This window comes from Nerophis ophidion, linkage group LG20 (genome assembly GCF_033978795.1).
Source record: "Nerophis ophidion isolate RoL-2023_Sa linkage group LG20, RoL_Noph_v1.0, whole genome shotgun sequence".
Lineage (NCBI taxonomy): Eukaryota > Metazoa > Chordata > Actinopteri > Syngnathiformes > Syngnathidae > Nerophis > Nerophis ophidion.
In genome coordinates this window covers 10,330,431-10,354,969 of record NC_084630.1, presented here as the reverse complement: position 1 = coordinate 10,354,969, position 24,539 = coordinate 10,330,431, and the positions used below count along the sequence as shown (strand labels likewise).

The 24,539-nt window shown below is 37.1% G+C and overlaps 1 protein-coding gene and 1 long non-coding RNA gene across 3 annotated transcripts in view; one reads left to right on the top strand and one right to left on the bottom strand.

The window, feature by feature from the left end:
- LOC133538709 (stimulated by retinoic acid gene 6 protein-like) overlaps positions 1 to 24,539 on the bottom strand; it is a 43,063-nt gene that overhangs the window by 17,436 nt on the left and 1,088 nt on the right. Inside the window, exons 1-14 of one of the 2 annotated variants that reach the window (XM_061880425.1) lie at positions 23,421 to 23,552; positions 20,381 to 20,481; positions 16,263 to 16,393; positions 16,047 to 16,167; positions 15,934 to 15,979; positions 15,732 to 15,857; positions 15,561 to 15,634; positions 13,379 to 13,487; positions 11,835 to 11,988; positions 11,677 to 11,752; positions 10,473 to 10,554; positions 10,333 to 10,381; positions 8,749 to 8,866; positions 8,445 to 8,564 (exon numbers count right to left, since the gene is read on the bottom strand). In XM_061880425.1, coding sequence (XP_061736409.1) covers positions 8,445 to 8,564; positions 8,749 to 8,866; positions 10,333 to 10,381; positions 10,473 to 10,554; positions 11,677 to 11,752; positions 11,835 to 11,988; positions 13,379 to 13,487; positions 15,561 to 15,634; positions 15,732 to 15,857; positions 15,934 to 15,979; positions 16,047 to 16,167; positions 16,263 to 16,393; positions 20,381 to 20,481; positions 23,421 to 23,525 — 1,412 coding nt within the window. In that variant the 5' untranslated portion in view covers positions 23,526 to 23,552. Of the gene's footprint in view, positions 1 to 8,444; positions 8,565 to 8,748; positions 8,867 to 10,332; positions 10,382 to 10,472; positions 10,555 to 11,676; positions 11,753 to 11,834; positions 11,989 to 13,378; positions 13,488 to 15,560; positions 15,635 to 15,731; positions 15,858 to 15,933; positions 15,980 to 16,046; positions 16,168 to 16,262; positions 16,394 to 20,380; positions 20,482 to 23,420; positions 23,553 to 24,539 lie in introns of those variants that run through there. The other variant, XM_061880424.1, reaches the window with a different exon arrangement.
- LOC133538710 (uncharacterized) overlaps positions 22,986 to 24,539 on the top strand; it is a 1,937-nt gene continuing 383 nt past the window's right edge. Inside the window, exons 1-2 of the long non-coding RNA XR_009803088.1 lie at positions 22,986 to 23,384; positions 24,496 to 24,539. The exon at positions 24,496 to 24,539 is cut by the window's right edge and continues 383 nt beyond it. This is a non-coding gene — a long non-coding RNA (uncharacterized LOC133538710). The remainder of the gene's footprint in view (positions 23,385 to 24,495) is intronic.

Here is a 24,539-nt window from a genome sequence, read left to right as displayed (position 1 = left end):
ACATTATATTATTATTATTATTTTATATATATGGTTAACTTTCCAATCACGTTTAACTCGTGATACATAAATGATTGATTTGACAAGCAATGAGGACTTAAAAAAAAAAGCTAACTCATTTTCTGCTAGCGGTGTTCAGCATTTTACCTAACAAGTGTTCTGTTTTTGTGTCGTTGTTCAGGCCTCCGCCACTGAGGATGCAGAAAGGGACACTGCCCTTACAGTCATGGGGATAAACATCATCCATGGAGATGGCGATAGGCAGCCAGAGGATGTTGGAATTGTTATCGAAGGCATCAAAGTCCTAAGCAACGTGGACACCGTCATCATGGGGATCATAATGATGTTTGGGGCTCATTTATGCCCTTGATCTAAGCGTTCCAGACAACCTCAAGTACACATTTGAGTTTTTCCAGAAGATCCTAATGAACCTGGATGGTCACAAACTGAACACAAAGATACAGAAGCTGAAAATCAAGTTGTTTACATGAGAGGTGAACACTTCTTGACAAAGTTCATCATCGGATCTTTATTTTTGGTTGTATTTTTTTGCCTTCATTTTCACCCCATTTAAAGACAATCTATGACCGACAACATTTTGAACTTGAGAATTGGACCTAACTTTACCTCCCCATTTTATCTCTGAGTGTGATTATCCTGCACACTTCTCGCATCCATTTCTCTCCTCCGTTTCATCACTCAACCCTGGATAAATGGATTAATTTCGATTCAAGACTTTGGAATTTAATTTTTTTATTTTTTGAATAATTAGTACTGTTCTCATGTTTTGTTTTTACTTGCTTACATTCAAAGGATATTTGCTGCTAGCATCCCATTAATATCAGATTCCTGATCTGTGAATGTTTTTCTTATCTATTTTTGTTTGTTGCCAATTTGATCCATGTTGTTTTCTTTTCTTTAACTCTAGTACAGTGGTCCCCAACCTTTTTGTATCCGCGGACCGGTCAACGCCTATAATTTGTTTTTTCTTTGTCATGAAAAAGGGACGTTTTTGTCATGAAAAAGGGAGGTTTTTGTGGTTGGTGCACTAATTGTAAGTGTATATTGTGTTTTTTATGTTGATTTAATTAAAAAAAAAAAAATATATATATATATATATATATTAGGGGTGGACAAATTAATGCGTTAATTACGAGTTAACTCATCAATCTATTAACGCCGACAATTATTTTATCGCACATTTGCGTACGTTTTTTACATGCTTTTATTTTGTTAACGCCTTTTCTTAACAAGATGGCGTCGCCCGGATGCGTCGAGGGGCTCTTGGTAAAGATGGAACATTCGGCAAAAATACCGGACAATTCTGCAAATTTCATGGCTGGCTTACAGCGTGGTCACTCCGGGATCACTTACGACCGCCAGACAATTCTGAATGTGGATAGATCGGGCCGTTTTGGACTGAATGACGCGTGCTTGCTAGACCGGCTAGCTAGCATGGGAATACTTTGCCGGCTACATCCAGCGGCTTGTGAAGCAGCGGAGCATATGTGTTGTCTGTCTATTTATGAATAATGCAGACGAGGAGTGTTGGCTGAGTTCTTAACGTTTGCTTTCAGAGCGTGCATATCACAACATACAAGATGCCGTCATGGCGACACAACCTATACCGGGCTATCGCGCATGCTCGTCACTCCTGTTGCATGCTGGGTAGGGTAGTTCTTTTTTTCCCTGGCTCCTAACATCACAATGTAGTACCATGTATATGATGCGTTCAGTTTATCAAAGCACCAAGCAAACATTCGGAAAATTCCCATCATATCAATTCCTAGATATGGTCATAATTATCTTAAGTGCACTACGCAGAATAAACACAACATTATTAATATTGCTACTAAGGATAATTTGATCAAAAATTCCCTGAAACAGCCCACTACCTATTATATAGGTTTTTTAAACATAAGATCCCTGATAAAAACATTTTTTCTGCTGTTACCTCAGAAATTGCCTGTTCAGATGTTATGATTGTGGCTCAGAGATTTGTATGTAGATTATATTTATTTTCCATAACAAACAGGATAACTTAAATACCCTGGCAGTGGCAATAAGCTTAAATGTTTGTATTTACATTTTTTGAGTTGATTTTCATAAAATATGCTGTTTAACTGCTACTGTTTAACAAGGACTGTTTTAAATTGTGTTTGCACAACAAATGTTTTGGCGCTTTTGTTCATGTGGGAGAATATTCCAATAAAGGTGCACTACACACTACTTTTGAATTCATTAGTGCAGTTAATCGCGATTAATCGGAGAAATAGTGTGATTAACTTCGATTAAAATTTTTAATCGTTGCCCAGCCCTAATATATATATATATTTTATTTTTTTAAATAAAAATAATAAAAAATTCTTCTGCGGCCCGGTGTTTGGGGACCACTGCTCTAGTACATTAAGGTCAATGGCTGCATTAGCACACTTGTGCAGGACTCAAATGTGTTTTTGCAGTTTCCTTTGTGGCATTGAGTGTTAATTTTACACCACTTTAAGCTATTTTGGAGAACCGTTTCTCGTAAAGTTTTCCTTGAGTTATTTAAGAAAAGGTAAAACTGTTTCTTGGTGTTTTATATCTGGGCTTTCTATCAAGTCAATTTGACATATTTGTTAATATAACACTAAGTTATAAGTCTGTGTTGGTACGCAAAACTGACATTGGTCTTTATGTAAAATTGACTTCTAGATGTTTTGTTTTCTCTGAAACTCAACATTTTGGTTTGTGTTTTCAAGCAACTTTGACATCCAATTCAAGATTGTTGAATTAAGGATTATTCTCCATTAAAAATACCAACCAGGTTTTGTCTGATGTGTTTTATGGGATCAAGGGTGATTTTTAGCTTGCTTAATTTCCAATCAATTTTGAGTTGGGCACATATAAATCAATTTTGCTTAGTAACCAAAATAATTTCATTTTAGCTGTATTTGTTAAAAATTTAGTCTGACAAATGTAAATCGATTTCGCTTAGTTATTGCAATAATTTCATTTTGGCTTTATTTTCTAAAAATTAATTGGACTAACTCATTTTTATTGTGTTGTGAGAATGTACTAATTTTGAGTTGGGGCAACATGTATTTGTTGGATAGAAATCCTGCCCTCATTTTAATTGAGTTCATCAAATGAGTCATTTTTTTGAGTGTACATTGATATTTTTTGGCATCACAACATCTTCTTTCGTTTTTTCTAAATGTATATTATGTTTATAAACTCAGGAAATATGTCCCTGGACACATGAGTACTTTGAATATAACCAATGTATGATCCTGTAACTACTTGGTATCGGATTGACACCCAAATTTTTGGTATCTTCCAAAACTAATGGAAAGTATTAAACAACAGAAGTGTAAGTGATTATTACATTTTAACAGAAGTGTAGATAGAACATGTTAAGCAGATATTAACAGTAAACCAACAAGTAGATTAATAATTCATTTTCTATCACTTGTCCTTAATAATTTTGACAAAATAATAGAATGATAAATGACAATATGTTACTACATATGTCAGCAGTTAAATTAGGAGGCTTTGTTTGTTTACTTACTACTAAAAGACAAGTTGTCTTGTGTGTTCACTATTTTGTTTAAGGACAAAGTTACAAGAATAAACATATGTTTAATGTACCCTAAGATTTTTTGTTAAAATAAAGCGAATAATGCGATTTTTTGTGGTCCCCCTTTGTTTAGAAAAGTACAGAGAAGTATCGAAAAGTATCGAAATAATTTAGGTACCGGTACCAAAATATTGGTATCGGGACAACACTAGTTATATCTCACATTCTATATTGTGTTTTGGAAAAAGTTTGTCATAAACTTTACTTGATTCATTAAAAAATAATAATACAAAAGAAAAACAAATCTTTATGCATATGTAAATGTATTCAGTTATAAACATTTCTTCTTTCCTTCATGGATCTAAACTTTACGACAGCTGGTATTTTTTTATTGTCATATTTTCAGAATGTGTTTGTTGTATTTTTTAACCAACGTAAGACGAAGAAAACAATCTGAATTTGTCTTTGTTTTTTACTTTTAATGCCACAAACCCAGTCCGACCCACGTGTGCACAGATTTTCTTTCATGAGGCCCCTGAGTTAAAATGGGTTTGACAGTCATGTGGGCTGGAGCCTATCCCAGCTCCACTCGGGCGGAAGGCATCGTATTCTCTGCACAAGTGGGAGCCTCATCGCAAACAAAATTCACACTCCTATTCACACACAAGGGCCAATTTAGTGTTGCCAATCGGTCTATCCAAAAGTGCATGTCTTTTGGAGATGGGAGGAAGCCGGAATTCCTGCTGGTAGCTGTTGAGTGAATAAACTTGTGAGACAGCACCCTCTGCTGCATTTACAGCTGAGTCTCAAATTGGCAGGGATCTACTGAACACTTGTATCCACTTGTCGGACTACTTGAGCAAATCCAGTGGGATACAGAGTTGTTGTCATCTTTATCCTTCGCATACTGTACTTGTTCAGTTCAGTTTTATTTTATTTTGAACATGCATACGATACAATGTAATGCATCACACATTTCCAGTTGTTACTTTACAGCACGCCTGAAAAGGAGTAGGAAGAAGCAGAGCTTATTTAATCCTACCCCTTTTCATACCATAGTAATTTTATCCAATTTCCTTGTTCTCTGTAACAGAACAGTGAACAAATAAATAATAAAGAGATACTATATCATAGTAAGCAAACAAATATTAAATACACAAATTGTCTTTGTCTCAATAGAAAAAAAGAAAAAAAGGAAAGAAAAAGGTTCCAGATGTTCATCCTAATTCTTGTTCTGTGTACTTTGTAAACACTTGTAGTTTGAACAGTCTCTAAACTGAATCATATTGGTGCTTTGTTTGATGTCTTTGGTTAATCCATTCCATAATTTCATTCCACATAGTGATATACTAAAGGTTTTAAGTTTTGTACGAGAATACAAATATTTTACATTAGATTTTCCTCTAAGGTTATATTTCTCCTCTTATGTTGAGAAGAATTGTTGTACATTCTTGGGTAGCAGGTTATAGTTTGCTTTATACATAACTTTAACTGTTTGCAAATGTACCAAATCGTTGAATTTCAATAAATGATGATTTAATAAATAAAGGGTTTGTATGTCCTCTATATCCAAAACTATAGATTATTCAAATTGATCTTTTTTGTAACACAGTTGTTATGATCCGATGCCCGGATCATACCATATTGTTGCTTTGTTCATTTTTTATATCACATTTTGTAGTTTGACCTCCTTATTTCCTGTGTTTAGTCTGTTACCATGGTTGCTCATTAGTTTTCACCTGCCCCTCGTTTTCCACGCACACCTGTTCCTCTTGATGACTGCCTTATTCAAGCCTGCCCCTTTTGTTATTTCGTCCTCGGTTCCTAATTTGCTTACACGCAACAAGTGACGACTGCTATTCATTGTTTTCCTCTCGCTAGCTTTCACGCTACGCCTAGTTTTTCCCTAGATCTCATGCTAGTAGCTTTTTTTTTTGCTTTTTTGTGCCTTTGTGCCATGTGTAGTGTTTCTGTTCGTTTCTCTAGCTCCAATGCTAGCGCCATTTGTTTGCCTTATCTGCCTAGCACCAGTGTTTTTGTTCTAGCCTGTTTTATTAGTTAAATAAATCTTTATTTTCTTAACATTCGCTGTGTTCTTGCCCGACGCATCCACGGAAGAACAAATCCGGCATCGCTATGCCAACCAAGTCTCACAACAGTTAGTGAATGAAGTGCACATTTCTACACAATAATTCAGATATGGTAACACTAGCAAGCAGTAAAGAATATAAAGTGATTTTTGGTCTAGAACAGGGGTTGGGAACCTTTTTGGCTGAAAGAGCCATAAAAGCCAAATATTTTAAAATGTATTTCCATGAGAGCCATATAATATTTTTTAACACTGAATACAATTAAATGTGTGCATTTTTAAGTAAGACCAACATGTTTAGAGTATAATAAGTCTCTTATTCTTTTTAATAACATTGTTATTCTGAAGCTAACCAATAATAAATAAAATACTTCTTACCATTAATGCCACTTATTGAACAAGTGCGGTAGAATACGAAGGATTGGATTAAAATTAGGGCTGGGCAACGATTAAAAATGTTAATCGAAGTTAATTGCACTATTTATCTGATTAATCGCGATTAACTGCATTGTATACGCAAAGCCCAATAATGAATTCAAAAGTAGTGTGTAGTGCACCTTTATTGGAATATTCTCCCACATGAACAAAAGCGCCAAAACATTTGTTGTGCAAACACAATTTAAATCAGTCCTTGTTAAACAGTAGCAGTTAAATAGCATATTTTAAGAAAATCAACTCAAAAAATGTAAATACAAACATTTAAGCTTATTGCCACTGCCAGGGTATTTAAGTTATCCTGTTTGTTATGGAACATAAATATAATCTACATACAAATCTCTGAGCCACAATCATAACATCTGAACAGGCAATTTCTGAGGTAACAGCAGAAACATTTTTTTTATCAGGGATCTTATGTTTAAAAAACCTATATTATAGGTAGTGGGCTGTTTTAGGAAATTTTTGATCAAATTATCCATAGTAGAAATATTAATAATGTTGTGTTTATTCTGCATAGTGCACTTAAAATAATTATGACCATATCTACGAATTGATATGATGGGAATTTTCCGATTGTTTCCTTGGTGCTTTGATAAACTGAACGCATATACATGGTACTATATTGTGATGTTATGAGCCAGGGAATAAAATAACTACCCTACCCAACATGCAACAGGAGTGACGAGCATGCGCGGTAGCGGTTGTGTCGCCATGATGGCATCTTGTATGTTGTGATATGCACGCTCTGAAAGCAAACATTAAGAACTCAGCCAACACTCCTGGTCTGCATTATTCATAAATAGACAGACAACACAAATACTCCGCTGCTTCACAGGCCGCTGGATGTAGCCGGCAAAGTATTCCCATGCTAGCTAGCTGGTCTAGCAAGCAAGCGTCATTCAGTCCAAAACGGCCCGATCTATCCACATTCAGAATTGTCTGGCGGTCGTAAGTGATCCCGGAGTGACCACGCTGTAAGCCAGCCATGAAATTTGCAGAATTGTCCGGTATTTTTGCCAAATGTTCCATCTTTACCAAGAGCCCCTCGACGCCAAAGCCCATCCGGGCGACGCCATCTTGTTAAGAAGAGGCGTTAACAAAATAAAAGCATGTAAACAACATACGCAAATGTGCGATAAAATAATTGTCGGCGTTAATAGATTGATGAGTTAACTCGTAATTAACGCATTCATTTGCCCACCCCTAATTAAAATGCATGAGAATGTTTTGTATTTTGAACGTTATTTTTAGCACTGTGATTACCAGCGGAATTATTCATTACTTATCATGTTAAGCAATGTCAGCTAAGATTTATCTGAGAGCCAGATGCAGTCATCAAAAGAGCCACATCTGGCTCGCGAGCCATAGGTTCCCTACCTCTGGTCTAGAACATGTTTTGCTTTATTCATTATTGACGTGTTTCTTGCTACTATATGTTGTATATTTTATACATGGGATTTCCAATTCATTTTATCATCTATTATTACACCCAATAATGTGTTTTCTTTTACCCTTTCAATGTCTACTCCGTCTATTTGTATTTGTGTTTGACTTTCTTTTCTACTGAGATCAAATAGCGTTATTTTTGTGAAGACTGGTGGGCATGGTAATGCCAGGTTTGTCCCTCCGTGGATGCGTTGACATGAACACAACAAAGGTAGGCTCTAAAAATATTTATTTAACAAAAGGGGAGCTCTGAACAGAAATACTGGAGCTAATAAAAAGGCAAACCAAAAACGCTAGTATGAAAACTAGGAAATACAAACAGAAAACTAAACTTGGCATGAAAGCACAAACGAGAAAACAAATCATCAGTATGAAAACTGGAATAATCAAGTGGCATAGCGTGAGAGCTAGCGAGAACAAAAGTAGAAAAAGTAGCAGTCGTCACTTGTTGCATGAGAGCAATTTATGAACCCAGGAAGAAATGAACAAAGAGGCTGTCTTAAATAGGAGGGTGATTAGACAAAACAGCTGTGTGTGGACCGGGATTGGCAGGTGGACTGATGAGTTACCATGGTGACAGGCTAAACAGGAAATAAACAGTCACTTGACGGAGAGTGATAACAGAAAGGAAAAATAACTAGTATGTGTAGATCTGAGCAGCGGATCGCAAAAATTTTATTTTTGCTGAGATTCAAAGATAGTCTGTTTTTGTCAAAATATCTTTTTAATTTGTTCATTTCTTCTGTTATTATTTGTATTAGCTTCTGTGTGTTCTCTCCTGAACAAAATGCAGTAGTATCATCAGCATATAATACTAACTTTAGGTCCTTTGTAACTTTACAAATGTCATGGGGACGCCACAATAGATTTTCAGCTCTGTGGAACTTGCAATATTAAAATATGGAAACCTACCTGTTATTGAGAGCCAGTGGTTTGTGTTTATCAGTCGAAGACAGTTTGTCCTGAAGGAAAAAAATCTGGACCAGGACTATCTGAAGAATCACCATGGCAATCACAAGACCGATGGTTAGACTAGAGAAAGACATGAATATAAATGAAGAGACACATCAATCAATCAATCAATGTTTACTTATATAGCCCTAAATCACTAGTGTCTCAAAGGGCTGCACAAACCACTACGACATCCTCGGTAGGCCCACAACATCAACCTAATCATGTTGCCATATCGTCAGTTGACACACAAACAAAGGCTTACATTAGGGTGCCCAAGTTGGCCAGCATGGTCAGAACTTTCCCGTGTTGTATTGGAATTACAATCACATACACCAACAACAGTGCAACCAGGAAGTGAACAAAGTGGACCATCAGATAACCTGAAAAAAGCAAAGGAGCTCAGAGTTATCGCACATTACATGTATTTCATGGTTTATCTGATATTTTCTGGCACACATTTACTACAACAATGGTATCTGAACTTTCATCAAACCCAGATTCCGATCTAACAAAGGTCTTAACTCATTCTCTTTCTATGCCACATCAATGTGGAATGCACTCCCAACAGGTATAAAAGTAAGTGCATCTCTATATTCCTTCAAAACCGCTCTAAAACAACACCTCCAGGCAACTTCAACCCTTTACTAATACCCTCCTCCATTCACATCCCATCTCCCCGGATTGTAAATAACCTAATGTAAATAATCAAATGTATATACTTGTTCTTATGCTATGTGAACTCACTATGTTCTCTGCTGGCTGTACATATCCTACTAAATAAGACCTACACTGTTTCAATGTCCACATTTCTCTGTTGATGCAATTGTTGATGACTGAAGTACTGATATCAACCAAAGCTACTCATCCCACCCCCCGGATTGTAAATAATGTAAATAATTCAACATATATACTATGAAGATTAACCTGTGTGTATATATTATGCTGATAGTATATATTTGTACCATGAATTGATTAACTTGGACCCCGACTTAAACAAGTTGAAAAACTTATTCGGGTGTTACCATTTAGTGGTCAATTGTACGGAATATGTACTGTACTGTGCAATCTACTAATAAAAGTTTCAATCAATCAATCAAAAAACGTGTGAAAATCACACTTTTATTAGCGTATTGCACAACTCTGAACACTGCCCACCTGTGGTGTCAGTGTAAACAAGCCTGTGTTTTAAAAAAAATCACAGTGGCTTGCAATGACAACATGAAGCCGAAGGAGAGACAACGAGAATGCAGGCTCCCGTGGATGTGATTAAACAAAACAACGTAGCGTGCGTTTGTATTACTTGGCCGTCGATAGATAGATAGTACTTTAAAAATTCCTTCAGGAGAGTTCCCTCAGGAAAATTAAAATTCCAGCAGCAGTGTACAGAGTTGAACTCAAATTTAAAAAGTAAAAAGTAAATAATGGGGGTATGAATGGAAACAAAATAGAAAAATATTACAATAAGAGTAAAAATAAAAAACAACAGTGAGAATGAAAATATAACAGTAAATTAAGAATAAAATAAGAGAAACTACACAGTAGTGACCATGTTATGAAAAAGTATCGCACTGTTATTGTTTTGCATCCCCTGTCATCTCATCATATTATTGCTACCAGTAAATGTTCATTTGATAAAAAGAAAATTTAAGTTAAAAAAAGAACTGGAATAACGTGCCAATATTTTGAATGGCTCTTTGAAAGGAACCGACTCCCTTCAAATAGCCATAAATCTGTAGAAAGAAATCCATGCACGCAGTGTAAAAGCATACAACAAATTCCCCACAGAAACGTCTGAGCTGAGCAACGGACCCACCAAGAATCATGAGAAATTCAAATGAAATCTTACCCCACAGTGTAAAAGCAATTTGCCATCCCGAGTACCGTGCAATGGAGGCCTGCAAAAAATCAACAGAAAAAATTGATTGAGTCGCTGAGTTAAAAGGTTGTGTGTGCAATTATGACTGCAGTGTTTCATTTGTCGCTTACCACACTGACAGAAGAGCGTGGGTTGTGGAACTTTTCAGGGAGGAAACCTTTCTCTCCTCTCCAAAGTCTCTTTAAATGTTTCCTGTGGCAACATCAAAAACACTACGTCACAATTTTTCATTTTATACTAATACCCCAAAAGTAGAATGCTGCAAAAGTTGTACAAGTTTAAATTGACCTCAAAACTGTGTCTGTTGTTATTAATGTTAGGAACAATGGCTTTAATAGTGATAACGGGTAATAATAAAAATAATGATACATATTTTTTATGTTATTGTAATTAATTGTGTTTGTTTTTAACTATTCATAAATATGATATCAATATAGTCATTGTTATCATTAATACTGTAGTTGCTATTACTAATTATTGGTTTTCCTTTTTTTTAATCGAATTTAATGAGTATGGGTCTGTTTTTTTCAATGTATTTAGTAAATGTATAGTAGATTAATTAACATTGGCACTCAGCATTAAGGGTTGGAATTGGGGGTTAAATCATCAAAACTTATTCCCGGGCACGGCCACCGCTGCTGCTCACTGCTCACCTCACCCAGAGGGTGATCAAGGGGATGGGTCAAATGCAGAGGACAAATCCCACCACAACTAGTGTGTGTAACAATCATTGGTACTTTATAGAAAATGCTATACGTTTACCAAACAATCTGTCACTCCTAATCGCTAAATCCGATTAACGTCTTATACGTCTAGTGTCTTACGTGAATGAGCTAAATAATATTATTTGGTATTTTACGGTAATGTGTTAATAATTTCACAAATAAGTTGCTCCTGAGTATAAGTCGCACCCCCAGCCAAACTATAAAAAAAACTGCGACTTATAGTCCGAAAAATACGGTATATCCTTTTAAAAAAAGACAGTTCGTAAAATGGTGTGTAAACAAATGGGAAAAAAATGTAGTATTATTAACTTACAATGGCACTCTTTTTATATTGATTCAGTTTCGTAAATTCACCAACAATTAAGTAAATAAACATTTACAAAATATTTCGGTATACGGCCTGGTGCGGCTTATATTTGTAAAAATATATTTTTGTTCTAAAATTTGGTGGCACGCATTGTAGCCCAAGAAATACAATAATTTAGGCCGAAAATACATAGAATACTCTTTAAAATGAATTTGAAATCGCAAACTTTGAAGGAGGACTTTACACAGATTTGTAACTTACACTGTAAGCGCAGTAGCTTACCTGTAACATACCAGTACATGAAACGTGTAGGCGACTGAATTGAGACTCGCAAAGATGGTGGTTGCTAACCAAGTCTCTAAAATGACAGATTCAAACAAACGCTGTGACTATCAGACAGGATTTTCCTCGCTTGTTAACAGTCAGCTTGAGCCACTCACTCCTGGCCACGTCGATGAACTCCTCCAATTGTGGGATCATGGCTCCGACCGCTTCTGTCTGATTACAGGAGGTCACCAGGTGTTTCAAGGTGTTCTTCCACTTGTCCACTTGACCGAAAGCCACGGTACTCAGACTGTAGTCAGCCAGAGTCATCTGAAAGAAACCGGCAGTTAAGAAAAAACAATAAGTCCCATTCAGCAACCGTTCTTAAGAACAAATTTGGTTCAAAGGTACACTTACAAAGTTTTTAAGGATATTTTTGTATCATCAATGTTTTCTTAGCTGGGATTTGTTCGAAGGTAAGAACAAAATCTACGAGTGCACTTTTCGGGTGGCCTATTTGTTCTAAAGTGTGACAAGTTCCCTTACTTGTATTGTCTGATTTTAAATTAATATCAGATAGATGGAGATATATATATATATATATATATATATATATATATATATATATATATATATATATATATATATATATATATATATATATATACATACATACATTAATACATATACATATATATTTATATGCATACATATACAGTATATATATATGCATATTCATACATATACATATATACATACATATTCATACGTATACATACATATACATACATACATATATACATACATTTATATACATATATACATACATATATACACATATGTACATATATATATACATATACATACATACATACACATATATATATACACATTCACATGATATATATATATATATATGTATATATATGGATGGATGGATAGAACAGACAGACATATATATAGCAAAATTAGCAATATATAGACATTTCAAAATAGCGTGTGCTCGCACACGCACGCACGCACGCACGCACGCACGCACGCACGCACACACACACACAAGATGGTAAGATGCCACAGATCGTGCCCTGGGGAGGAAGCGCATATTTCACGACCATGTACGAAGTGACGAATATTTTTTGGAACGCTTTAGGCTACCGAAGCAGTCCCCCCTTTCTTAAACTTCTATTTTGACATTATGTATTTCCCCCACGGGATAATACGAATTTCTGTTCTGTAATCTCTTTGTGTTTTCTCCTTGTGTCTGATGCTCGGCTTTTCCGCTGGAATTCTGCCCTTATATGGGAACATAAGGGCGTTTACCTATGCAAATTACGAAATTAATGGCGTTTTCATATACATATTGGAGAAATAAGGTCATGTTTGTATGCAAAATTTGATAGACAAGTACGCGCTAACAATTGGGCATTCAGCAACTTAAGAACAGCAGGTGGGAACAAGTTGGTCGTTTAAGAACACCACCTTCCGCCCGATTGTAGCTGAGATAGGCGCCAGCGCCCCCAAAAGGGAATAAGCGGTAAAAAATGGATGGATGGAAGAACACGTCATGAATTTGAATGGACTCCTCTTAGGAAATCACTTAGGAAGAAAGAAAGGAGGAAAAGTTAGGAACTTATTGCTGAATGGGGCCCATTGAGTGTACTGTCTTACAAACATTGAAAATCTTAAATTTTTCACTGTTTAAAATATTAAAAAATAATACCGTGTACAGGCCAATGAGAGATATGATGGCAGTGCCAATGATTCTGTTAGGGAACTTAAAGTCGGGATCCCACTCGTACACTCTGCTCTGGAACCAGCTTAGGGTCTTGCTGCAACAGAAAAAGGTCAAAAATATTAAGGCCCAGATTTCTTAGATGTTTGCGTTTACTAAAATAAGTGCAAATTGGATTGCACACGGAGCTGATCTACTAACCATGTGCAAAGTGGATTGCGTCTGTTAAGAGAGCAGAACAAGGAGCGCAATCCATTTTGCATCTCTGTCTTCATTAATATACAGAATACATGATGATCATAAAAAATAGCAGAATTCTGGGAGGAGAAAATGCAAACAAGTTGTATGTGATTTATCAACACGAGTAACCGTTTCGGGAGCACTTTTTTTGCGTTCTATTTTTGAAAATAAACTGACACAGTTGCACACACTTTGAGAAAGAAGTGTTTGCAAAGACAGACGATGGACAAAGATTCCATCTGACAGTCAGAAATAAGAAAAACAAAACAAAACAAAAAAACAACAACATTGTCTATTCAGCAACATCCTTTTAAAGTAGAGATGATTTTAGGGGCTGATTAATGTTGGTGTCATTTTTTATTGTTGTTTGTTTTTTCACATACAATAAAATATATATCCTATGTAATAATAACTTCATGACATATGCAGTAGTGCAGCCTCCACCCCATGCACCTTCAGTGGTAAAAAAAAAATGATGCACCGAACGACTGCTGCTAAAATGCCAATTAAAAGCGGTACATGCCTCTTGCATGTTTGAAAACATAGCAAAACATAACATGAATGTGCACTAAATAAGAGTGTCTCAGTGGTGATGCCCATGCCTTGTATAATTCAAGCAAAATCCTCATTTAAATAAGGCGGTCTGTGCCACTTTTCAATTATGCACAGTGTTAGTAGATCACAGGCAACATGCCCACTAATAGTACACACTATTCTTAGTGAATCAGGCCCTAAATGTGTCTACAGGTATATCGTTATATGTATCTGTATAAAATTGTGGTACCCAGGCCAGGAATCTGGCATAAACACTCAATGGCGGGGGTGTCAAACTCATTTCAGATCGGGAGACACATGGAGAGAAATCTACTGTTAAAATTTAAGGGGACGGGTAATATGCGCATTCGTATAGTTAGGAGGAGATGCCTCATTTAATGCAAAAAAAGTCGTCTGGTTTAAGCCAGGTTTCGCTGAGACCGATGACGTTAAGATTGTTGTCTCCAATGACCGCATTAACTAATAACGATTTGGGAGACAATGATCTTATGTTTAAAAAGCCCATATTATAGGTAGCGGACTGTTTTAAGGAGTTTTTGATCAAATTATCCGTAGGAGCAATATTAATAATGTTGCGTTTACTATGCGTAGTGCACCTAAAATAATTACGACCATATCTAGGAATTGATATGACAGGAATTTTCCGATTGTTTGCTTGGTGCTGCGATAAACTGAACGCATCATAATTTGCCACCTCAGTAGAACGCATGTCCAACTTTGACACAGTCATAGCAGAAAAAACTTGTTCTAAGTTAACTGACTCCTCACCCAGACTAGCAGGCTTGCGTCTTCCATTTAAATCCAGCTTCAGGATGGAAGGAAGCGGTGTTCTGTGGGGATTAGCCTTTTGCTTTGTTGTTAGCCCCGCTCGGCATCCGCGCTTCTGTTTTCGATCACACCGCTTACGTGTCTTCCGTTGACGGCCCCCGCTGGTACTATACTCCGCTGCGTCAAAGGCCGCTGGATGTAGCCGGTGAAGTATTCCCATGCTAGCGAGGTGGTCCAACATACACGCATCTTTCAGTCTTGGTTCCTGCTCAACATCTATTCACGATGAGTTTGTTATGGTCTTAGTTTAGTTTGACGGCAAATTTTGTCTACTAAGGATAACACATCTTTATAGTCGTTTTGAAACCACTTTTATTAGGGTTATTGCAGAACATCTCAAAAACTAAATTCAAAACAAGACCGGTTTTAGTCAGGGGAAAAAAAAGGTTGTTGACGATAACTAAAACAAAAAATGTTGTCAACAAAATTAACACTGATATAAATGTATGGTAAATTGCAGATGAGTGTGCATTTTGACAAAAGCATAAATTCCAATTTTAAGAGGGGTCGCTTGAATGCAGCATGTGCGCTCTAGTTTGCATTTTACCTGTGTGCGCTTGTTTTCCTCAGCAGTCTCTTCACATGCTGCACCTGGTGTTGATCAGTGAGCTCATCTGGGTCCTGGTGGGAGATTAAAAAAAAAAAAAAAACATACTTTAATGATAAATCATTGCTTTTATTTTTTGTCTTTGACTGGATGTTTTCTAACTTTACTCACCTCCTGTTCCAGCTGTAGATATTTCCGAACATCTTTGACCAACATGTAGACAAATCTCCCCAAAAGAAAAACGAGTGAAAGGATACAAGGCCACTGGACAATTATCTTCTGATATTTTCCCAAAATCTGCCAATTTAGGTTTTTTGTTGTTGTTATTATGTCAAGTCTAAATTGGACCAATGCAGGTGTGCTACTCACCTACCTTGCCACCTGGACATGTGAACGTGTCCCACACTGTGATGATAAGCCTGCAAACAACCGTGCACACATTAGTATTGCATTTTCTCTCTCCTAACTCTTTGTGTGCAATTTTACCAACACAAAGAGTAGATCATTCCAAGTATGGCTCCAGCTGTTCTGAAGGGAGTTGACAGGCAGGCGAAGAACGGTAGGTTGACCAGGCCCACCTCCAGAGCTCCAACCAGGTAAACAACAGCTGAGGACCATGAACATCTTCTTATCACATGTTGACATTTTTTTGTATTCCGGCCATTAACACAACAAGAACTGATTGGTAAAAGAGGTCCGTACCTCTGGCCCAGGGCGGGACAGTGAAAGGAATGTAATGTTCCGAGAAGAGCAGCAGGACGCTGTAGGACACGGCCCCAAAGGCGAACCCATAGGACCAACGGTTGCTCAGGCTGCCTATGGTGTCCAGAGGCCTGCCAATGACAACGTTTTAACATCCTTTAGTCATGAATGCATTATTTACACCGGTGGATCTCATACCGTGGTACATGTACCACTAATACACCTAGTGTAGGGGTGTCCAAACTTTTTCCACTTAGGGCCGCAGACTGAAAAATCTAAGCAAGCGGGGGCCATTTTTTAATTTTTTTCATTTTAAAAACCAATACAATATATGTATAACCAATATACATCCAGGCCTCCACTCAGGCTTGATCCTGGGGATTAAACATGTGTCATTATTCAGTATTACTTTGTTTTATTATTATTCAAGTTTTAAATCTCCAGATCAACATTAGGTCCATCTGTCAATATAATGATTTTAAAGATTTAAGTTGTATGTTTTTTTGTCAAAGAAAACCATGATTTTTGATGGAAAAAAACACAAAATATGCAACATTATCACCCAATATTTTTTTTAAGTGGAATATTTGAGATTATATAATAATTGGAGCCTTAAAAAAGTCAATAACTAATAACACCACTGATTTTAATTCCTTATTATTTTTTGAGCAATGACACTTAAAAACAAATCACACTAAAATTATTGGGGATCAAAAAGGGTCCTACTCATTAAAGTGATAAAAAATAAATTATACATTTTTTTACTGTTTACTTTTAACACAATAATCTCGAGATCAACTTCAGATCTATCTGTCAATTATAAGTTTTATTGTTGTTTATGTTTTTTGTTTTTTCATTTTAGGCCCTTCTTTAAAAAAAATAGCTCAGTTTTTTTATATGGCGAACACAAAATATGCAACATTTTCCCCCAAAAATATCTAAAAGTGGAAAATTTAACGTGATGTAATTGGAGCCTTGAATAGGTCAATAATTCATAATGACATTGATTTTGATTCATTATTATTTTTTAAAGAAAGAAACAGCCTGCATGGCAGCTGTGTGTTATTAGAGTAAACATTGCAACAATTTCTTGTTACATTTCACCCGTTTGCTCTTTTATATCACTTTTTACGTTTTAAAAAATTTTCAATCGTATTTTTAAAATGTGCCATTAAAAAATGACCCCCGGGCCGCACTCTGGACACCCCTGACCTACTGGTATGCCAAAGAATCACTTGATTAAAGTACAGTGTTATATTTTCCCATACTCAAACACAGTGTTACTTTTCAAACTGTGTGTAATGCTACAGTGGCCATAAACATAAAATATACTTGTTAAATATAATTTCTGCCTTGTTTTCATGAGTACTTAGTAGGCCTACTGTGCTGCTGTATTTTAATATTTGTCATTATACTTGGGAAAGCTATCTTTTTTGTGAAGCGGTACTTGGTGAAAAAGTTTCAGAACCACTGGTTTCCTTCTGACATTTGTCATAATATAATGGAACATTTTGTATTCTTTTACTATACCAATGGCCTGTTATCACTAAAGTTTACATTTTTTGGAAGTGTCTACAGCAGGGGTGTCCTAAGTGCAGCCTGGGGACCAATCACTACTCACAGCAAATTTTAAAAAATACTGTTTAAAAAAGAAAAAACATGAAAAGTGGAATAACAGAGCAAACAGGTGTAATGTAAGGAGAAAATGTTGCAATATTGACACTAATTGTGACGTTGAGCTGGCATCGTGGTGCGGGTGGCGCTCTTTCAATATGCAGATCGTGTTTAGACACAGCATAAGGTAAGAAATAATATTTTTTTTAAACAAAAAACAGACTAAGAACCGAAACACTGGCACTAGGCACAAAAGGCAAAACAAACATAACTAGCATGGGAGCTAGAAAGAACCAAAAGCGTAGCGCGGAAGCTAGCGAGTACAAAAATGTTTTACCATAATAGGGAATGGAATCAGAGTCGTCACTAGATGCGTGTACCACAAACTTAGAAGCGACCACTAGAGAACAAAGGAGGCAGGCTTAAATCAGGGGAGCAATCAGTAACCACAGGTGCGCGTCAAAAACAAGAGCAGGTGGAACAAATCAGAAACTATGGTAACCGAACAAACAAGGAAGTGCACAAACAAACTCGAAATCCAAATGACATATGATCCGGGCAGCGGATCATAACACTGATGACACAAAGCTGCCATGCAGGCTGTTTTTTTTCTTCTTTAAAACTGCCAGTGCTCAAAAATAATAAACACTTAAACCTGAAGTTAATCAAGAGATTCAAGCATTGAAAGTAAAAAATACTGTATGTTGATATTTGACTTATTTTAAACATTTTTATGAATGACGTCATTTGAGTGCCCGAGAGCTTTAGTCTGATTTTTTTTTAACTGTCATTGTTCAAAAAATAACAATGAATCAGAAGTGATATTTTTATGAATTGTTCACAAATATAAAGGCTTCAATTACTTCACATCAAATATACCATTTGAATTTTTTTGGGGGAGGGGGAAATGTTAAATAATATATATATATGGCATGAATGTAACATTCCAAATTTTGTACAATATCACTAATAAGTAAGTATGTATTGTCCAAATACAGAAGTGCACATAGCTCCGCCTCCTCTGAAGTAATGCACACTCTGCGGCAGGAAATACAAAAAATTGCTATTGTGACACCAAGTGGACACATTTAGAACAGCAGTCTCTTTCATTCAAAATTAATCTAATAATTTTTACTTGGCAAACTCATGTCGCAGGCCGGATAAAAGTTGTTTGCGAGCCGTATGTTTGACACCACTGATTTGCAGGCTACTACTTTGTACTACTTTCCAGCTACTTTAAAGTAGGGTCGTACGGTATACCGGTATTAGTATCGTACCGCGATACTAATGAATCATTTTCTGTACTATATAGTCTCTGAAACGTACCGGTCCCACACCCATTGCTGGTTTACGAGCACACGAGCATGTTCGGCAGTGCACAATCACAGAGTACTTAAAAGCAGACACAGTGTGTGGACAGAAAAGGGGAGAACGGACGGATCTTGGCTTAAAAACTCACGATAAAGGTGAAATTATAACACCGAAACGCCCTCAGGAAGAGGTGCTTTAAAGCATGGCTAGCTATGTCAATTCGCCGTCGGCAGTGTTTTAGCTACTTCTAAATCTCTAATCCTCGCCTCCATGGCAACAAATAAAGTATGTTTCTTACAAGTATCATCCCTGCAGGACAAGGAATAGCTAAACATGCTTCACTACACACCATAGATCACTGGCATCAAAATGTAAACAAACGCCATTGGTGGATCTACACCTTATATCCACTGTAATGATATCAAGTACAGGCAAGTATCTAGTCGATACTACTATAATGACGTCAATATTTTTTGGCATCACAACATCTTCTTTCGATTTTTTAAAAATGTATACTATGTTTATAAACTCAGGAAATATGTCCCTGGACACACGAGAACTTTTAATATGACCGATGTATGATCCTCTAACTACTTGGTATCGGATTGGTACCCAAATTTGTGGTATCATCCAAAAATAATGTAAAGCATCCAGACAACAGAAGAAAAAGCGATTCTTACATTTTAACAGAAGTGCAGCTAGAACATGTTGAAAACGAAAGTAAGCAGATATTAACAGTAAATGAACAAGTAGATTAATATTCATTTTCTACCACTTGTCCTTAATAATGTTGACAACATAATAGAATGATAAATGACACAATATGTTATTGAAATGTCAGCAGACTAATTAGGAGCCTTTGTTGGTTTACTTACTACTAAAAGACAAGTTGTCTACCATGTTCACTATTTTATTTAAGGACTTAATCGCAATAAGAAACATATTTAATGTACTCTAAGATTTTTTTTGTTCAAATAAAGCCAATGATGCAATTATTTTATGGTCCCCTTTATTTGGAAAAGTACCGAAAAGTATCAAAATAATTTAAGTACCGGTACCAGTACCAAAATATCGGTATCATTACAACACTACTGTAAAATAAGTCAATCTTTCAATTCTATAGTTTTGTACATCGACTGTTAGACTATCATTAAAATTGTAATTAAATTTGCACCTCCCTGTTAATGACTTACACCACAATGCCAAAACGCCCTTGCAAGAAAGGAAGTTTGTTGTCAATGGGCAATGTTTTTGCTCTCCTCTGAAAGAATGACAGCACGATGGCAATCAGCACCTGGAAGACAAAAGAAAACAAACGTGACCTTGGCACTGCTGCACATGCTGCATTTACAGCTGCATTTCAAATATAGGATAAAGTGTTGTGCGGATTGACAAATAATATTGCTGAATAGACGATTTGTATATATTTTTTAAATTTCCGGCAGTCCAGATATTTTGAGGGTTGTCAAACGATGGAAATATTTAATTGCGATTGTGGAGGAGGGAGTGGCTTGCGGGCCTGCCGTGGAACGGGGTCTGCCAGGACCGGCCTTGAAGACAGAGACAGTTGAGTAGATGGCCCAGGTGGACCTTGTTATCTAATCACCTGTCGCCTTTGTTAGCAGCAGCCGGAATGAGACTCTTGGTTGGAGTGGGAGCCAAAGAGACACGAACTCAGAAAAATACATGTCGCTGGAAAGCAAAAGCCTTCCACGATTCATGAAAATAAAACAGTGTTTTACCCAGAAATATGGGCTTTCGGGGCAGTGCGTTGTGGTCCGAAGAACCCACTAGAGGGCAATCTCTACAGCGATTATTTGCATTTTTTTCGTAGTAAACTCAAAATTAATCGTGATTAATCACAGAAACATAAAATGTTTTCGTCTTTAATAAGTGTACCGTAGACAGATCATTTTTGCGTTTTTAATACCATGACTGGACAATTATTTTGCTTCAATGACATGTTTTTAAACATTACCATTTTTAAAACTGCTCAACACAAAAAATATATAAAGTTGAGAAACCAACAATTGTCATACACAAACTAGGTGTGGCAAAATTGTTCTCTGCATTTGACCCATCACCCTTGAGCACCCCCTGGGAGGTGAGGGGAGCAGTGAGCAGCAGCATAAACATGCTTTTAAAGAGAATTAAAAAAGAAATACCTGCAGTGAGTTGGTGTCTTGCCAGAGTTTATATTTTGTAGGAATACAGAATTTGTATGCCCTGCGATGAGGTGGCGACTCGTCCAAGGTGTACCCCGCCTACCACCCGAATGCAACTGAAATAGGCTCCAGCGATCCCCCGCAACCCCGTAAGGGACATGCGGTAGGAAATGGATGGATGGATGGACATAATTTGTATTCCTGCTTTAGGAGCAATTGCATTGAGAGGAGAGGAGCTACACGTCCATGTTTAGATACAATTTTTTTATGCATTAGTAACACAAAATGTGGATTATTACTATCATTCTTTGATTTTCAAAGATGTTAGGTGAAATTGTTCATACCTGAATAAATGTTGTTGTGTTTTAGTGTTTTCCTGCCTTCTCCTTTGTCTGCGCCCGTGTATTTAGTGATTCGTTCTCGGCGAGGGGCGGACCTTGAGGCACACCTGCTCGCAATTAGCACACCAGTATTTAGGCTCGTCACTGTCAGCTTGGCCTCGCCGGTTATTGTATCCAGAACATCTCTCTTGCATGCACCTGTTTCACCTCACCAGACCTGTTACGTTGTCGCTACTTTGTCCTGAATTCCCTAACCTTTTGTGTGTTTATTTTCTAGTCGCTCTGAGGTAAAAGGGATTATTTTTTTGGATTCTTGCCCTGCTCAGTGCGCCCTGGCCCTTTCTCCTGCCGACTTCTGGGGAACTTGTCACGCGGTGCTCGTATCGTGGATGCGCGTTTTGTCACCCCAAGATGCAAATGGACCAGAAGGACAGGAATTGCAGGTAGGAGCTTGATTTAATGTACAAAAAATAACACTGGTACAAAAGGCAAAAGAAAGCGCGTGCCTATTCACGGGAAGCTAAAGCTAAACTAGCATGGAGTCCAGGAGTCCAAAAGTAACGTGCCGAGTGCCCGAGAAGCTAAGGAGCAACTTAGCACAGAGACAAGATTTAAGAAATACCAACGTGAGTGTTGCTTACAGCAAACAACGGATCAAGACAGAACTGAGGTCGAAGGCAGGCTTAAATACTAAAGCAATAATCAAAACACAGGTGCGCGTAACAAACAAGAGCAGGTGGAACAAATGAGAAACCATGGTAACAAGATAAAACAAGGAATAGCCAAAGCAGGGATCGGAAGAGTCCAAAAACAAACAGGAAACACAAAAGGACTCAAAAAGCAGAACAATATATGATCCGGGCGGCGGATCATAACAGAACCTATTTTGTCCAGGTTAAGTGGTGTGCGTTTCTGCCCCATCGGCCTTAGTTTTCCCTTTTTGTCTAATTAAATTTTTTCATTTTTGTAATTCCACCTTGTCTCCCGTCTCTACATCCTGGGGTCACCCCTACTTGACCAAGACCTTAACAGTTGTACAAGGTAACGGCATTCATATTTTTGCACAACAATGTTTTTACCTTCTCTACCTACTTGTTAATAAAATGTAATATTAAGCCCGTTTAACATTTTGTACAGGTTATGAAAGAACATACCATAGTTCTGGTAATATTGTGTAGTGAACTGTAATCAGACGGCAGTGGCAGGCAGGTCTTAAACTTAGTCTCACTGGGAGCGAAGAAGACTACTTTGTTCAAAGACAATCTTCCTCCTTCATTTCGCCACTGCCATTACAATACACTTAATTACAATCTGCCAAAACAACTTTTTATTTCAGTAGAAATATCACAAGATACCCCATAATAACAGAATAGCATGATCGTATTTGTAAGACGATTTTTTTGTTATTTTGTTGGTTAGACTATTATTGTTAAGCCACCAAACGGACATGTGTGATTGGTATGAGAAACGACTTGAACTTTTTTGACGAAAATCTCAGATAAAAGTGACTATTGACTTCCTCTCTACCACCTTGGTTCCTGCTGGACTTGTGTTGTAATATTACTAAAGCAGATCGAGTAACATCCTACATTTTATGTTTTAGTACACTCAATTGTAGAATAAACAAGGAAGTGAAGCTCCTCCTCTCTATAAGCGTTCGCGCCAACGATGTCGTCTCACAGCGATTGAAGGTAAAATTGTCTCGTCCTGTCCGGAGAGCGACTTGCCATGGTTTTGAATCTGAAGTTTCCTGAAGGTCCCTCTTTCTTTGTGCAGTTCTGCAAGCTATTTTCGAGCTTGTGGCTCAACGCTAACTGGAAGCTATTACACATTTCCCCAAACTACGGAACGGGCCGAGGGTCAAATCGCAAATTTAAAAAAAATTAGGCATTAAAAGAAGTTATAATTTACACGTTAGCATCATGTTAACATTGTCTGCGACTGCCTCCTTTGTTTTATTACAGTAATTTGCTGCATAGCTTTGAATTTACAATAACATTACAACAATATACAATAAATTCACAATTGTAATCCTACAGTTAATTACAATAGGGTTACAATACAGCTAAGGTTTTACAGTTAATTACAGTATTTAAATGCAGAATAACTGTTAAGATCCGTACGCGGATTTTCTCATATTATTGTTGTTTCTGTTCCATTCTCATATGACTCTGCTGTTTAACATGCTTATTTCCTGTTTTTGTTCATTACCATGGTTACTCATCAGTTCACCTGCTACTCACTGCCCCGCACACCTGCTAGAGATAATCGCCGTCCTCTTTTGTTTGTTCAGCCTGGGTTCATAATTTGCTTTTGACGCAACGAGTTACGCCTGCAATACTTTCAGTACGTATATTCTCGCTAAGCTTTTCGCGCTAGCCATTGTTCATTCCAGTTCTCACGCTGAAAGTTTTGTTTTCTCTTTTGTGCCTACAGGTCAGTTTAGTTTGCATTTTGCATCACCTAGTTCTCATACTAGCGTATTTGGTTTCCTTTTGTTAGCTCCAGTGTTTTGTTTCTTAGATCCTTTTTGTAGAATAAATCTGTTAAAACTTACCTTTGCTGTGTTCAATTTTTACGCATCCTCGAGGGAATCGAACGCGGTACCACGATGCCACACAGGCGTAATAACAGTGTAATAGGTAAACACAGTGTGACGTCAACACGTTAAACTCACACTTGCATTCAGTCGAAGCATTTAAGTCCCATCTTAAAATTCATTTGTATACTCTAGCCTTGAAATAGACCCCCTTTTTGACCAGTTGATCTGCCGCTTCTTTTCTTTTCTGCTCTGGGGCACAGGTTCGGCGGCCATGGATGAAGTGCTGGCTGTCCACAGTCGGAAC